The sequence below is a fragment of the Asterias amurensis genome, chromosome 6 (genome assembly GCF_032118995.1).
Source record: "Asterias amurensis chromosome 6, ASM3211899v1".
In the NCBI taxonomy this organism is placed as follows: Eukaryota; Metazoa; Echinodermata; class Asteroidea; order Forcipulatida; family Asteriidae; genus Asterias; species Asterias amurensis.
In genome coordinates, this window is record NC_092653.1 from 24,102,233 (window position 1) to 24,118,859 (window position 16,627).

Here is a 16,627-nt window from a genome sequence, read left to right on the forward strand (position 1 = left end):
GATTTCATAAAGCCTGTAAGCACAAAAACTTGCTAAGCATAGAAAAGTATTGCTTAACAGAAATAGGTTACCAGCCAAAATCACATTACATTTACATTGTTGTCAAGGAAAGTTGTCAAGCAGTATTTTCTGCTTAACAGCTTTATGAAATTGGGCTTAGGATGACAATATCAACCACCATTGAAAGAATAAACATCAAACCAACGACAATGACAGCGACAGCGACCGCAGCATAGCAGCTGCAACGAGTAACAACAGCAAAAACAGCAGTACACAATGGCAGCAGCAAACACAGCAATATAAAACAGTAACAACACTAACAAGAGCAGCAAACAGTACTAGCAACAGAGCAGCACCAAACAGCAGCAAACACAACAGCAATACAGCAGCAGCACCAAACAGCAGCAAACACAGCAGCAAACACAACAGCACCAAACAGCAACAAAAACAGCAGCACCAAACAGCAGCAAACACAACAGCAATACAACAACAGCACCAAACAGCATCAGAAACAGCAGCTCCAAACAGCAGCAAACACAGCAGCAAACCACCAGCAATACAGCAGCAGCAAACATAGCAGCAGTAAACACAGTTACTCAGCAACAAACAAAGCCGCAGCAAACACAACATCAAATGCATATGTAGCAAAAACAGTAGCACCAAACACAGCACCAACAAATACAAAACAACTACAACAGTATGCAATAGATGGATTGCAATAGCTGTCATCGGCTGCCATATTTGATGAATTGTGCATGCGTGAAGAGCTACCATTGGCTGAGAGTCTTGCGCAGTGCGTACATGAGTGCACATTTTCTCTTGTTAATACATGTACATCAAAGATGGCGGTTGATGAGGTGTATTGCAACCCATCTTTACAGAGCTGAGTGTAGTTTGAGGTGGTTATCGGAAGAGAAAAAAAAGACTACAATTTTTACAAATTCAGTTGCTCATGAATAAAGGACTTACTTGTAGAATAGATTAGATTTGGCTTTCATGATATCACCAGCATCTCCTTCTTCTGGTTGCAGAGGTAGACTAACTAGTAGGGCTGCCATTGCCTCCATACTGGCTTCATCTAACTCACTGCATAGCAAAACAAAATCAAAAATATTCCATCATATAGTAATGGTTTCTTATAACGCACTCATATCCGTCACTTACTGACACTCAAAGGGCTTCAACATTAAGTACCTGCAAGGCTTGTGGGGGCCATGTTTGAATTATAGGACCTACTCCTTTTACATTGCAACATGTCATTTATAAGGTGCTGTGGCGCAAAATGCAGCCAGTCAAACCAGGAACACAGGGGGCGATCCCCTTCTCTTTTTTGATTAGAGCACTGGGTTCTATTAAGTGCATTACACAACACACGGGACCAACAACTTTACATCTCATCTGAAGGACGAAGCATCATGATTAAGAATCTCGCTTATGGACACCGGTGTCAAGACTGGGACTCGAACCCACACTCTGCTGATCAGAAAAAACAGAGCTTGTGTTCGCAGCTCTTCTCCGCTAGGCCACGACATGCCACTAAGCATACATGGTGATTACTTGTGGGGTCACATGTTTACAAAAGCAAGGGCGAGAGTCAATGACAAATTATTTTTTTTTTGTACATTTTTTGTTGTTGTAATTTTCAAACTTTTTGACTTATTGATGTACGTGTAAAGGCGAAAATGAATTTATCGTTTGTGGATAATAAAGTGAATTAAGATATAAAAACTAACCCCAGGTTGATGAACCTAGAAGACTTACCGGGTTTGAAATGTGCCCTCCTCTCTAGGAATACTGATCCAGTCCGATAAATAATCCACCAACTTATTACGGAAGCGAATCTCTTGCCTGAAGGACAGGATATCGCGCTGGTTCATCATCTGCAAAAAAACAAAAAAATATTACCAACATAAATCAACTAAAAAGGGGTATTCATTTTGGTTTAACCCTAACACCGAAAATCAAACGCATATTACTTGGGTGGGATCCGAACCCATGACCTTTGCAATTCTAGAGCAGTGTCTTATCAACTAGGTATTGTATTTGACAATACACCAATGAGAGTTATGTAACCTACATAACTTGCATTTGGGATTGTTTCGTCAGCATTTTATCTCTAAGATGACGGCATGTTGACGTCAAACATAATGGTTCATCGCAGGCTGGCAATATTTAGGATAATTCAAAACATGTGGACAATATTGAATGGTCACACAGTAGGAGGGTTAATTTGTACAAATTTTTAATTTATTTTGTCCCATGAGCACAGAAACATTGATTATCAATTACAAATTCTACAAAGAAATATGAAACAAAAAAATAATTAATTTCAATCAAGTTGGGTGGAAGGGGAGTACTCACCGTCGTAAGTAGATTACATAAAAGCACCTTGATGCGCACCACATATGAATTACCATGGCTGTTGTCTAGTCTCCGAACATATCTGCAAGAAATTTCCAAATTAATTTGGTGTAAGTAATCTACAATCCCAGCCATATCTCGTTGGGTCCAACCGCATTGATGCCAAAATAAAAATGAATAAAACGCTCACTGAGCGATAAACCCCAAACGCGTAATTAGATTATTTATTTCTCATCAAATATGAAATTTCAGACAGAAATATTTCAAGGGATGTTTTCTACTATCATCATCATTATGCATTAGATCGTGTAAGTTTTATGTAAATCTGTGATCTTCGCGATTTTTGTTTCTTACCAATTCTGTAACGTTCCTTTAAATGAAAAATAAATTAAAAAAATAAAATAAAAAGGAGACAAGAAAGACTTTGAATGTAGCGAGTATTTACCTGATAATAGCTAGGATGAGTCCCTCTATGCTAAACACACCAAGGTATTCCGCTGCCTCCTCACTGCTATTCTCAAGTACTTTACATACCACTTGGATTGCTTGCTCAATGAACAATGTGTTGGGCTCTTTCTGCACCACCTAAAGAGATTGTACAGACACAGTGTTCAAGTCAAGAACAGAATGCGAGACTTTGGAACACTAGGTGGCAGCAGACTTACCAGGTAAATTTCCATTGTTTACATTGTTAACAAAGCTCTGAGCATGCGGCACATTACCGAGATCAATGGGTTTTACCTGGTAAGTCTGCTGCCACCAAGTGTCCAAAAAGTTTCCCATTGGGAGTAACGCATATCTCATGCATATTGAAACAAGAAAATAGCTACACTACGGAAAAGCGTCATTTAAGAATTTCCATATTTGACTGTAAAAACACAAAATAGGAGTAAGTAATAAAACATGGGAGTAGTTCAATCTGAAAGCATGCACTCAATATTAGCCCTTTTGAGATATGGTCATGATGGTGGACACATCGTGAGGGCACTACTCAGTTTGAATAAATCTGATTGCAGACACCCAAACTGAAACGTGCATTCCTACATAGTCCACCATACACCATACCTCAAATAGGCCAATAAAAAAAAGGCCAGCACCAATCCAACCAAGAAGTATTTTCATATGAAAAGATGCCAAAAGTCAAGGAAGGGTCATTTTAAGCCACCACAGGCTATTTTGATTGCTGTTCAACAAAATAAGGCCTATACAAACATGCCCCAAATCATACACACTTTAGCTGAGAAACCTACCTGGCCGTTGGGGTTGAAGAATTTCTCAATATGCTCCTTGACGAGCTCAAAGAGATGAGGGTAGAGCGCTGGGTGTAATTCACTGCCAATCAGGTCCTTAACTGAGTCTCGGATCTGGGGGCCAAGCCTCTCATTATTGCACACTAACAACTTAAGTAGACATCCTATGAAACTGAAGGGAAAGCAAGTAGGAGAAAATGTAACACACCAATAGCAATAGAATTATTAAAACCGCCAGCCAATAGCCCTTTTCACACTACTCTACTCTAAAGGCTGACCTTTCCACACTATGAATGCTTTAGCCTGGTCTGCCCCCCGTCTGCTCCGCCAAATGGGCATACTCAAGGGAATAGACCGTAGTGAATAACCCCTTTTCTGCTATGAAAGTCACCATCTTGTAGAGCAAACTGTATGCGCGTCCAAATGCGTACATCAATGAAGCACGCATCACGCAGCATTCCCGGCTTTCTACAGCATTTCTACGGCACATGCTTGACACTCGCACGCACACGCACACAGACGCCACGTTGTAGGGCAAATATTTGAACGGTGACGTCATAATACGGTCTATAGCAACCCCTGCTCCAGAGTAGGGGTGTACGGTAAAACCCAGGGGTAGTCTTGAAACCTGTAGCCGGAACCCTGTGGAATAAGGACCTGGGGGCAGTGTGAAAGTGCGCTGGGATAAAGGTGGGGTAAAAAAGTCCCAGGGCTGTGTTCCATATGGATAAGAGACATAGTGTAAAAAGGGCTCCACAGGGGTTGCAAATAATATGCTTGCGATTTGCTCTACCTGGCCACATTAAAGTACCACCCAGTGTCGGTGAATTTAGGCTGGTTGTACTTACTCATTAACAGCACAAGGCTTGTCTGATGAAGAGGGTCCGTTACTAGACATCGGTGACGTTCTTGGTGAGGTGTCGCCATAGGATGATTCATACCTAGTAATAATAATAAAATGCTGTTCTTAAATCACGTTTTATCACACCCGAGGGGGTATCAAAGCGGTCATTACCATACCAGAAAGCACCAGGGCAAACCCCTTCTCTTAAAGACCCTGGACACTATTGGTAATTGTCAAAGACCAGTCTTCTCACTTCTTCACAACATATACATAAAATAACCCACCTGTGAAAATTTGAGCTTGTCACACGAAGTTGTGTGCTTTCAATGCTTGATTTCGAGACCTCATATTCTAAACTTGAAGTCTCGAAATCAAATTCGTGGAAAACTATTCTTTCTCGAAAACTACGTCACTTCAGAGGGAGCCATTTCTCAATGTTTTATACCATCAACCTCTCCCCATTACTCGTTACCAAGTAAGTTTTGTTGCTAATAATTATTTTGAGTAATTACCAATAGTGTCCACTGCCTTTAACAATAAGTGCACTGGGGCCTTGGTACATCCAAAAGTCAATAGTATTTCTTGTATGATAATACCCTCACATGCAAACATAATGGGTCATACATGTACGATTGATGACAATTTTTGAAAAACATAAGATAGATCATTCATGTACAGTAATGACACTTGTGGCAATGATAATGTTAAGTGTCTTGCTTCAGGACAGAACTGACCGTCTCATTAAAGGCATAGGACACTATTGGTAATTACTCAAAATAATTGTCAGCATAAAACCTTACTTGGTAACAAGCAATGGGGAGCTGTTGATAGTATAAAACATTGTGAGAAACAGCTCCCTCTGAAGTAATGTATTTTTTGAGAAAGAAGTAATTTTCCACCAAACTATTTTAATTTGATTTCAAGACCTAAGAATTAGATGTTAAGGTTCCGAAATCAAGCATCTGAAAGCACACAACTTCGTGTGACAAGGGTGTTTTTTCTTACATTATTATCTCCCAACTTCGACGACCAATTGAGCTCAAATTTTCACAGGTTTGTTATTATGTGCACATGTTAAGATACACCAAGTGAGAAGACTGGTCTTTGACAATTACCAGTAGTGTCCAGTGTCTTTAAGATAAGGTACATGAACAAGAATGGTAGGGGTGGGGAGGTCATTGGTTCGAATCCCAGCTGAATACACAGTGCTTATCCCACATCGGTGCATGTTAATTTGATGTCATTGTAAATACAGTGTATGTAAAAAATAAAAAGAGAGATAGATACCTCTGTCTGGGGCTCTTGTTGGTCTTGAGGCAGACCCCACCAAGGGCGCAGAGGAAGCCGGTCATATTCTGCCACTCCTGGAGACGAACGGTGACAGACAATGGGTTGGAATGATGGAGGAGTAGGGAGGGGCTAAGGCAGCCGCATGACTACGAGAGACAGGTGATTCAAACAGCGAAGGTTGGGTTGGAGGTACAACACAGAGAGGTGGATAGACAGAGAGATGGAGAAGCAAAAGCAGCATGAGAGATGGCAGGAAAGCAATGGGGTTTCTTTTGGTGACGCTAGGTGGCAGCAGACTTACCACCAGGGCCAAATTTCATAGAGCCGCTTAAGCACAAAATTTTGCTAAAGCAAAAAAATCCTTGCTTACTAAAATCAGATAACCGGCCAAGACTCCACTCAATTGTTATGTTAGAAAACAACAGCTAAATACCAGTCACAAGCAATGTATATGGCATGAATTTTTTGCCAGTAACATGTGAAAAATAAGCGAGCTATTTTTGTGCTAAAGCAAATGTTGTGCTTAAGCAGCTCAATGAAATTGGCCACACGGCCCAATTTCATAGACCTTATCGCAAATATTTGATATGTGCGCTGTGCTGTAGGTGTTGAATAGACCGTATCAAATAACCTCTTTGTTGCTATGAAAGTCGCCATATTGTAGGGCAGACCGTATGCGTGTCTGAAACGCATGAAATTGGGTCCGACATGTTTAAGGTGCAATCTTTGAGTACTGCTTAGAGCAGAGGCCACTTCGGTTGGGCATGCCGAGATCAAGTGAAATGTATTTTGGGTGTGTGTTTGAAAGAGCAGTGTACATCTTCATGGATGATTTTAAGATAATGCGTTTTTTGAATGGGTAACCAATGTAGTTGTTGAAGAAGTGGCAATTCAAGAAAAATATGCATGAATAAATTCCATATGATCTTGCTGGGCAGTACAGGGGCCAATTTCATACTGTCAAATTCCAATTAATCATCACAGAATGTGCAAATCTTGCGCGAATTACAACTTGCGGGACAAAGTTTGTCCCAACTGTACTAAGATACCTACACAGTCTATCGGAGGGAATCAATTGCTATGTAGTCCAACAAGAGTAACTTTCTTACAAATCTGTTGGATCTCAACTTATGTTGGAACGGATACATTTGGATGCAGGAGCTTGTGGCATTCATGAGGGTTTGGTATTAACAAATGTAGTGCATTGTGCAGCTTGGCATTTACTTTGGGCACGTGTGGAGGCAGCACAGCAGTGGTAAACATCATTATTGACCCAATTCACCTGACGTCATCATCAGAATAATCTTGGATGTGCCATTTTGGTGGTCAATGTCAACGTGTGTTATTCAGTCAAGTGCGCAATTTAGGCGACGCGGCATTTACACGTAAACCTATTGACCACCAAAATGGTGAGCGTGTATTAGGCGACGCAGCGTTTACACGTAAACCTATTGACCACTAAAATGGTGAGCGTGAATTAGGCGACGCGGCGTTTACACGTAAACCTATTGACCACTAAAATGGTGAGCGTGAATTAGGCGACGCGGCGTTTACACGTAAACCTATTGACCACTAAAATGGTGAGCGTGAATTAGGCGATGCGGCGTTTACACGTAAACCTATTGACCACTAAAATGGTGAGCGTGAATTAGGCGACGCGGCGTTTACACGTAAACCTATTGACCACTAAAATGGTGAGCGTGAATTAGGCGACGCGGCGTTTACACGTAAACCTATTGACCACTAAAATGGTGAGCGTGAATTAGGCGACGCGGCGTTTACACGTAAACCTATTGACCACCAAAATGGTGAGCGTGAAACGGTCTCCGCGTGTGACACGCGTGCAAGGGGTCAATAGTAGTGAGTGGCTTCTTCTATAGCACTCATATCCATTACTCAGTGACGCTCAAGGGGCTTCAACATTCAGGTACATGTATTGTGGAGCTTGAAGTATGATAACAATTCCATTACATTGTAGCACCATGTAATGGTTTACAAGGTGCTGTGGCTCAATGTAGCATAATGTAATGGTTTACAAGGTACTGTGGCTCAATGTAGCATAATGTAATGGTTTACAAGGTGCTGTGGCTCAATGTAGCATAATGTAATGGTTTACAAGGTGCTGTGGCTCAATGTAGCATAATGTAATGGTTTACAAGGTGCTGTGGCTCAATATGCAGCCAATCAATCCAGGAACACCGGTGCGAAACCTTTTCTTTTTGATAAGTGCACTGAGGAAGCCGTAGTTTTAACCATAGCACAAGTAAAAGCAGTCGATATTTGTTTTATAACACCCTGAACATATATTGCGTCTAGATGTACCAAGAAGCTGCTGTTGCTATCGGTATAGTGCTGCGTGTAAAGCGAATTGGTTTGCGCAACTTTCTAGTAAAATTAAGACTTATAAAAAAGAATCTGAATTCAGATAAAAGTCTTGAGGTTTCTCGTCCCTGTAGTAGACCGATCCATTAAGCTCCGCCCCATTGTGTATTGACCAATCACAACCCATTGCGCAACCAAAAGTCTGTAAAAAAAAAGTCCCACATGCGTGCGTGTATGCTTGGCGCGCGCGGCAGAGTTGTGCAGAATGGCATTGGAGAGGCTCATGTGTTCTTGCTCACACGTGCTCAGTGGGCGAAGCCTAATGGATCGGCGTATTAATAGAACACAATCAACTATAAGTATACGTAATGATGTTAGTTAGTCCATAGAGAGTTACCACATGATCAGCATAGGTTATTTCTACCCTCCACCATACAGTTCAACCAGAAAAAAAAACAATTTCTGCTTCACACAAATGTAACACAAGATATGACATTAAGAAATTCAAAATTGAGAAGTTTGGTTTAAACAAACTTGAAAATGAACACTAACTGTGAGTCGATACTGCTGGCATGGTTAAGATCCTTGGAAAAAAGTACATGCTATTTAATACAAGTACCTACTATACAAATATTGGATGCATTTGCAGGCATGATATTTGGCCCTTGATAAAAAGTAGGAACATATCAAGTATAAGGGCTGACTTGCGAGTACACATGGTGTGGGCTTCAATAGACTTTTCAGGCCATTTAATCACAAATTTTATGTTTTTTCCCAACAACAAATACAAAATCAGAAGAAAGTAAAAAGAATATTATGCCTGCATTTGAGTGCATTACGGCAGAATATAATCACAGGGTTAAATCTGGACTATTCCATTTCACAAGACAAAGCCAAGAGAAACGGAAAAGCCTAGTGATTTGTGACACAACGCACCAACGAAATGTACTAAATATATATTTTTTTAATTCTGAAACATAGATCACGATCATATTAATTTTGTTCCCAATAACACAGAACAGGCAAAGAATCTTGTCCAACCAAGTTTCTACAAAAACTCTTCAAAACCCTTCCAAACGTGGACGAATCATTACAGTCAATAAAAAGAGCAGTTATAAAGAGGTTCTGGTAATAAAGAGTAAAGTCTGAAGTCCGGTTTGTGGTGACACCATGTACAAATCTCTTTTGTGAGTAGTGGTGGCTCTACGAAGAGCCAATTTATTCTGTTTGACGTTTCGGTCAGTAAGCTCTGACCGTCTTTGGAGAAATGTTTCTTTGTTCTGAAGAAATGTTTCTTTCTTTGTTTTGCTGGCCTCTTACAGCAATGTTACAACTATAAAGAGGCAACTTGGCCAGTCCCAGTGATCTTCTTATAATGAGAGTGAACTGTAATATTTTCACTATTTTCATTATGGCTTAGAAATAAAATGATGAAAATGACTACTTTGGGATAAAAGGTCAAAATGGTTACCTCTAGTTCATGCTCCTGAGCTGGTATGGTGTGGTGAGATATTCGCCTGCGGATGCTCCCACGCACTTCCGCTGCCTGACTGTCCTCCCCCCGGCTCTTGTTACTTAACAGCTGTCTGGTGATGGTTTCCCAGCGGCTGTAAGTTTCTTTCCAAGACTACAGGAGATACCAACAAAATGAGGAAATAGAATAAGCTTCTGCAAATTGCTTACCAACCATAAGGACCAGACATCAAGCCTGGCGAAATTACACAAAGGCCACGCAGGCAATGGCCTCCACAGCTACACATGTAATAATCCAAAAGTTATAGGATTTGAGGCATTACATGGTGAGGTATCAATATTTATTTGGTTTGCGGTAACACCATGTGTGTATCTACTTGCCAGGTATAGTTTGTTCTTAGAGAACTGTCTTGCTTTATTCTACTACCGCGTAGTAGATTGTTCGGGTGTTTGGGAGACTTCTTAGTTCTGAAAAGAACTGTCCTCTTTACTAACTATTACCTGGGCAGATGGTATAGAAATAGGCTGGGACTACTACTTTAGCTTGTACATGCCTGGAATAAGGTACAAAGTCCACAAAGGTTATGGCCTCTTATGCCCCTTGTCTTGGCCTTGGTGCCCAACCAGAAATGTCCCATAGACTTTAAGATTTTCCAATAGAAGTGCCCTTTACAAAATAAGAATGGTCTTGCCCTCTCAAAGATGAAATTCCAGGCCTGATAAATGCAAACAATAGTTAAAATCCTGAGGTTTTGACCCTACAGAGACTTTCTGGAAGGCTTGAGGACAAAAAGAAGTCATATCAAGATTTTTTTTTGCAAAGTTTTGAAGAAACAAGGGCATGGCTGCTCACCTGTATATTACCCTCTGTGACAAACTCAATCCTTCTCAAAAGAGCAAAGATTCTCTTCTGTAATGCTGCCCTCTCTGTTGGCGGAAAGAAAGGGACGATTTCACTTCATGGATATAGATACAATGACTTCCTTTGATGGTTAATAAATACTCCAAACCCTCCTACTGTCTGACCATTCAATATCATACAGTGAGGCTTTGAATGATGGAAAACATTACGGGAAGGCTCCATTAAAGAAAGAGGCCAGAATAAAAACATCCTTTTCCTCTAGCAACTAACACCTGTTATCTTCATGTAATTCCTTTCCCAAACAACAGACTAAGAGCTCCCAGATTTTTGACTGCGTGGGGGCGCTCTCATCTTTTTTTATCACTTCTGGGGGTATACGCGATTATCAATTACACAGTTTTACCATCGGCGTTCTGTCACTTCAATGCGCTGTGTAGTTTTTAGTTGCTTCTGAGGTGGGTCATAACGTCAGAACAGAAAGACTGCTCTTTTATCAGGGAACTTTCTGTGGAATCAGGGGGAGTTGGCAGCTCCCCAGTAGACTGCTTGGCTACAGTGTATGACACACCATAGGACGTGAAATTACAGGGTCGATAAGTAAGGATGTCATGACTGCCCCCACGCGGTCAAAAATCTGGCAGCCTAAGTCTATTGTTTGCAAAAGGAATTACATGAAGATAACTGGTGTGAGTTGCCAGAGAAAAAGGATGGTTTTATTCTGGCCTCTTTCTTTAATGGAGCCTTCCCGTAGTGTTTTCCATCATTCAAAGCCACAATGTATGATTTTGAACGATCAGACAGTAGGAGTTCTGGTGGTTAAGTCTCAGGGACTGGGTTCGAATCCTTGTCATGACACTAGTGTCATTGAGCTAGATCCTTTACTTTAATGGACTCACTTCACCCAGGGGTATAAATAGGTACCTGCGAGGGTAGAGGTTTATTTTGTCTATAAAAAGCCAACAGAGTGCCACAGCAGCTCAGGGCTTTATACTCCCCAGGGAGCTGATAAAGATGATATTGGCCCAATGACCAGGGCACTAATGTAAAGCGCATTGATACACTATTGGAAAATGCGCTATGTAAGAACTAGTTATTATTATTACCATTATTATTATCATTACCTTGGGGTCCTATGCCAACTGCCGTGGCTAGATCAGAGTACACGGTATGATTTGGTAGCACCTGGGTGAGGGTGAAGTCATCAGCTCCACAGCAGATCTCGGCCTCCTCACAGAGCTGGCCGAAGCAAGAGAGGGCCGTCAGTACCGCCTCTTGGTCACAATTCCATAGGTTCATGAAGAAAATACACTGTGAATAATGGAACGATTAAAAGTTTAATCGTAGGGGTACAAAATAACTCAATTAATTCACATTATATTATTTTATTTTTGTTTAAACAAGCAGAAAAGTGGTAGCACTGAACACTTTTGGTAATTACTCAAAATACTTATTAGCATAAAACAAACAAGCAACAGACAGCTGTTAATAGTGTAAAACATGTTGAGACTCCCTCTGAAGTAAAGAAGTTTTTGAGAAAGAGGTAATTTTTTTCAATAAAATATTTGAAGCCAAGAAAGACTCCAGGCCTCAAGCCTTTCTCAGTCATTTGAAGGGCGTTTTTTACTTGCAACTTCGATGAGCAATTGAGCCAAAATGTTTACAGATTTTTTATTTTATGCAAATGTTAAGATAAACCAAGTGAGAATAATGGCCTTTGACAGTTACCTAATGCGTCCAGTGCCTTTAAGCAATGTACACTGTATAGAAACAGTAATGGGAAACCAAAAGGTTTCTGAAATTGGGGCAAGTCTGGGGAAAATGTGCAAGGTTTATAATGGGTACCTCTAGTTTGTCCGGGGCATCTCTAGTGCGTGGAATGTGACAGTCAACGGTGGCATGGTCTTTGTACTTGTTCAGGAAGCAGTTTCTGAGGGCTAGGACCTCGCTGAGCCATTTCAGGACCTCCGTGCCGTTGATGACCTGACAGGAGACGAGCTTCTGGGAGACGGAGAACAGCATCTGAGAGCTGATGGAGGAGGGGGAGCAGGAGGTGGGAATAAAAGGTGAGTTTAAATGATGATAAGCTGCTGTTTTATACACATTCAATATATTTATTCGTTTCAAGAGTTTCTCTTCTCCAGCGTGCTTAAAACACTGCTGCAAGAATCATCACACCCACCAAGAAATTCAATCACATTACTCCATATAATTTGTTTTTACCCTTACACCGATGTGTATTACATGTAAGCACTCTACCCAAGTTCTATGAAAAACAAAGTCAGGCAAATCACTCGGGTGGGATTTGAACTCACTGTCTTTGCAATGCTACAGCAGATGTCTTACCAATAGACCACCGAGCTAGCCCGGTGGCTGAAGGCTGGCAAATCACTCAGGTGGGATTCGAACCCACAACCTTCGCATTGCTAGAGCAGATGTTTGAACACTAGACCACTGAGCTAGCCAGATGGCTAAAGGCTATTTCGCCCATGGAATTTTAACCTAACTCGGGAAAGTAGTGAGTATGCAGCTTTATGAAGTTTGAATGTATTAAACAGATTTTAATCAAGTTTCCGTTGTTTGACCTCAGCAATGACGGCCAATGGAAGGGGTCTATGGGAAAAGAGAAAACCTTGTGAAGAGTACCCATTAACTTCATGTTAGAATTCCTCAAATAATTTTTTTTAACATTTCATTCTTACCTAATATCCCAAAATGTTGCGATAGGAGCCTCTCTGTTCCACAGCTCCACATTCTCTGCTTGATGTAACGTCAACAGCGCCCTCATGGCCTCGTGGGCAACGTTAGGAATGGTTCCAAACATGTACATCAGCGTGACCAGCCCGCGTATGAGGTTGCTTGTACTATTCTGAATCTCGTGTCCCGCACGGTCTGGGTTCTGTGGACGAACACAACAAAACAATAATCACACCAGGGCCCGATTTCATAGAGCTGCTAAGCACAACAAATTTGATGATGATTTATCCTTGATAAAAACAGGATTGCCCACCAGTACGGCGCATCCAAGATTTTTCTGATGATGACGTCAGGTGAATTGGGTCAATACAATGCTTACACACATCGGTGTAAGAGTTAAACCAAATAACATTCTTTACCCCAGATGCAAATTTCAATTAAATTTCAATTAAATATTACCAAAGGAAAATTAATTGATTTTCTACTTACATGCAGCATTAGTTTGGGGTTAGCATGGACCAGTCTGACCAGCCACAGTAGTAACATGTTGGGTACTTCCTCATTTGATTTCTCTTTAAACTTCCTAACTGGTTTCTGGTAGACCCTCTTCAAAGTTTGCAAACTCTGCAATGAGACAAGGTTACATAGACAAATGTGTCTATCATTATTAATAATAATAATAATAATAATAATAATAGTAGTAATGAAAACTTATAAAGCGCACAAATCCATAAAAATATTCATGGCCCTAAAAAAATACGCACAATAACATTAAAATATTATACAATAACAAAAATAAAAATGTAAGCCTAAGTTGAGAAGAAATCTAGAACATGTGGTATAGGAATGCAATATTTAAGAAAACATCAAAAGGTAACCAAAAAAATTACAAAAATCAAACCATTGACTCAAATGCCTGTTTGAAAAGACGTGTTTTAAGTTGTTTTTTAAACTGGGTGAAAGAAACGGATGATTTAACTAGTGCAGGCAATTTGTTCCATAGACGTGGGGCAGCATGTAAGAAAGATCGGTCTCCCCACGAATGCTTGGATATGGGCTCATTAAGGAGGCTAGACATGTAAGACCGAAAGTGGTCAGTCAGGTTGTCTCAGTGGTTTCTTCCCTGCCTTTCATTTCCGTGGAGCCCGGTTCATTACCGGACCGAAGCTTCGTGTAAATTGGCTTTTCAATCTCTATATATAGAGATTGAAAGGCAATTTACATGAAGTTTCATATCCCACAGATCTGTGGGATATGAAACTTTGTATGGTTTGAGTATAATCAGGAGAGGTTTGGGGAAGCACAACGTGTATATCTCTTTTTAATAAGTGTTGGTTCTGAGACGAACCAGTGGTTGACAACTTAACGTTTCAATCAGTATGCTCTGATGGTCTTCAGGAGGACACTAAAAATACTGGTCAAAATATCAAGTAAAAACATTATTCCTCATAAGATTTAGATGATGTATGAGAGTTAAAGACATTGGACACTTTCTGAACAGAACAAAAATTAAAAGTTCACAGATTTACAAATAACTACCAGGGTTTACAGAAGGTAATGGTGAAAGACTTTTTGACAAAACATTAAAACAATTATCAATTCTCGATATCGAGAATAACAGAATTACTTTAAACACATGTCATGACACGGCAAAACGTGCGGAAACAAGGGTGGGTTTTCCTGTTATTTTCTCCCGACTCCGATGACCAATTGAGCCTAAATTTTCACAGGTTTATTATTTTATATATAAGTTGTGATACAATACTGTGATTTGGACAATACTGTTTACTGATGTTGTGCGATTGCTTTAAAAAAGACAAATCAATTTGTAATAGAAACGCTATGAGAGAAAATTGCAATGCTTACCTGACTTGATCTCATGGTTGGCTGACAGTGACTGGTGACTTTGGAATGAGTGTCACTAAACAGTATTCGGAGCGGTCCCGGCATCGTGTCGTACACTACATCTATTTTAGGCCACCATTTCATATTCGACTGGAGTTATGAGAAACAAGAAAAGAACTTGATTATTCAACATAAAAAGAATAGGGCTAGATTTCACGGAGAGAGAAGATGAAACTGTGAATCACTCTTAACTGCTAATTCTGACATGAGAAAATAGAAGGATTTTGGTGGTATGCAGCTTGGCCAAAATGGGATTCCGAAGGATATAGGCAGTTGGGGGATGGAAATATTTGATGTGATCGAGCAAAGTGAGACGTTTATCAATCCAGGTCATTACTTATTTTTGGCTACATTTGAAAGGAGCATAACCTATGGTTTTTAAGCTGTTAAAAACCCACGCTGAAACCTGTTTTAGTGCAAAAGTTGTGAAAGTAGAAACATCAAGTGCTACAAGAGAATAAAAGTGATAAAAAAAGGACTTAAAAGTCGAATTGTTTAATGAACATACATCGGCACTTTAAATTGAACGTACGTTGACACATTTTCTTATGATAATTTTAAGCCCTTTTTGATGGTATTTATCAGGAAGGAAGTTGGCAATATAAATTGAGATAAATTTGTGCATTTAAATTTACAACAGAAAATGTTTTTGAAAATGTCACCCCTGTTGATCACATCACATAAATATGATGATGAAGCCAGTCACATGAAGATTTAGAAGGATTTGGGCCATTAGAATGTCATCTGCTGCAACTGTACCATTTGATAAAGACACTCACCTTTGTCACGATGGAGTGCAATGCACGAACTAGCACCAAGTGAAAATGAGGTGGGGCGTGGACGGAGAGGCACGCATTAAAGTGTTCACACTTGTCTGGGCGGAGGCGAAAGCAGGCGACGGCACACTCTACCATCAGTTCAATGTCGGCTGAGAAGTTCCCACGAGAGAAGGGCTTTGCAGGGTTGAACAGGAGCATCTACAACACATCAATTCCAGATAAAGTTACCAGGGCCAAATTTTATAGAGCTGCTAAGCACAAAAATTTGCTTAGCATGAAATTTTTGCCTTGATAAAAACAGGATTACCAACAAAATTTTCACGTGATTTTGAGGATATGCAATTGACAGCTGACTACCAGTAACAAGCAATGTGTAACACATGGAAATTTGGTTGGTAATCCTGTTTTTATCAAGAAAGAAATTTCATGCTAGACAAATTTTTGTGCTAAGCCACTAAGGGCGAGCAGATCAGCAAAATTGTTCATGCTTAACGTGCAAGCTTCAGGTATGATGCCAGGATTCCAAAGTGTTTGTGTTATGGGGCCATGCAATAAGTTGACTGGCCTTTTTACTGTGTTCTTTCTCTGTGACATTTGATACTCTTTTTATCGTTAGCTGTGTCTCAGATCAATGCACAGTGGACAATATTATGATTTCAGGCCTGATACTACACGGAGGCAATGAAGGCGATTGCCTCCATTGCCCCAGGTTGATGCCTTGGTGCCCTTGAAATGCTCCAGTAGAAATTTACAATTTACTCATAGGGTGCCCTTTATTAAGGATAAAAAAGCCTTGATGCCCTTGCCCTTTCCAATACGAAGCATACAGGCCCGAGATATATTCTAG

The 16,627-nt window shown here is 40.4% G+C and overlaps 1 protein-coding gene across 2 annotated transcripts in view; it reads right to left on the bottom strand.

The window, feature by feature from the left end:
* The window catches only part of LOC139938898 (neurofibromin-like), a 55,889-nt gene that overhangs the window by 28,188 nt on the left and 11,074 nt on the right, over positions 1 to 16,627 (bottom strand). Inside the window, exons 10-24 of one of the 2 annotated variants that reach the window (XM_071934550.1) lie at positions 15,781 to 15,978; positions 14,963 to 15,091; positions 13,586 to 13,720; positions 13,102 to 13,298; positions 12,245 to 12,428; positions 11,524 to 11,710; positions 10,394 to 10,467; positions 9,539 to 9,694; positions 5,743 to 5,819; positions 4,460 to 4,552; positions 3,612 to 3,783; positions 2,807 to 2,946; positions 2,362 to 2,443; positions 1,762 to 1,880; positions 970 to 1,086 (exon numbers count right to left, since the gene is read on the bottom strand). In XM_071934550.1, coding sequence (XP_071790651.1) covers positions 970 to 1,086; positions 1,762 to 1,880; positions 2,362 to 2,443; positions 2,807 to 2,946; positions 3,612 to 3,783; positions 4,460 to 4,552; positions 5,743 to 5,819; positions 9,539 to 9,694; positions 10,394 to 10,467; positions 11,524 to 11,710; positions 12,245 to 12,428; positions 13,102 to 13,298; positions 13,586 to 13,720; positions 14,963 to 15,091; positions 15,781 to 15,978 — 2,060 coding nt within the window. Of the gene's footprint in view, positions 1 to 969; positions 1,087 to 1,761; positions 1,881 to 2,361; positions 2,444 to 2,806; positions 2,947 to 3,611; positions 3,784 to 4,459; positions 4,553 to 5,742; positions 5,892 to 9,538; positions 9,695 to 10,393; positions 10,468 to 11,523; positions 11,711 to 12,244; positions 12,429 to 13,101; positions 13,299 to 13,585; positions 13,721 to 14,962; positions 15,092 to 15,780; positions 15,979 to 16,627 lie in introns of both variants that reach the window. The other variant, XM_071934549.1, reaches the window with a different exon arrangement.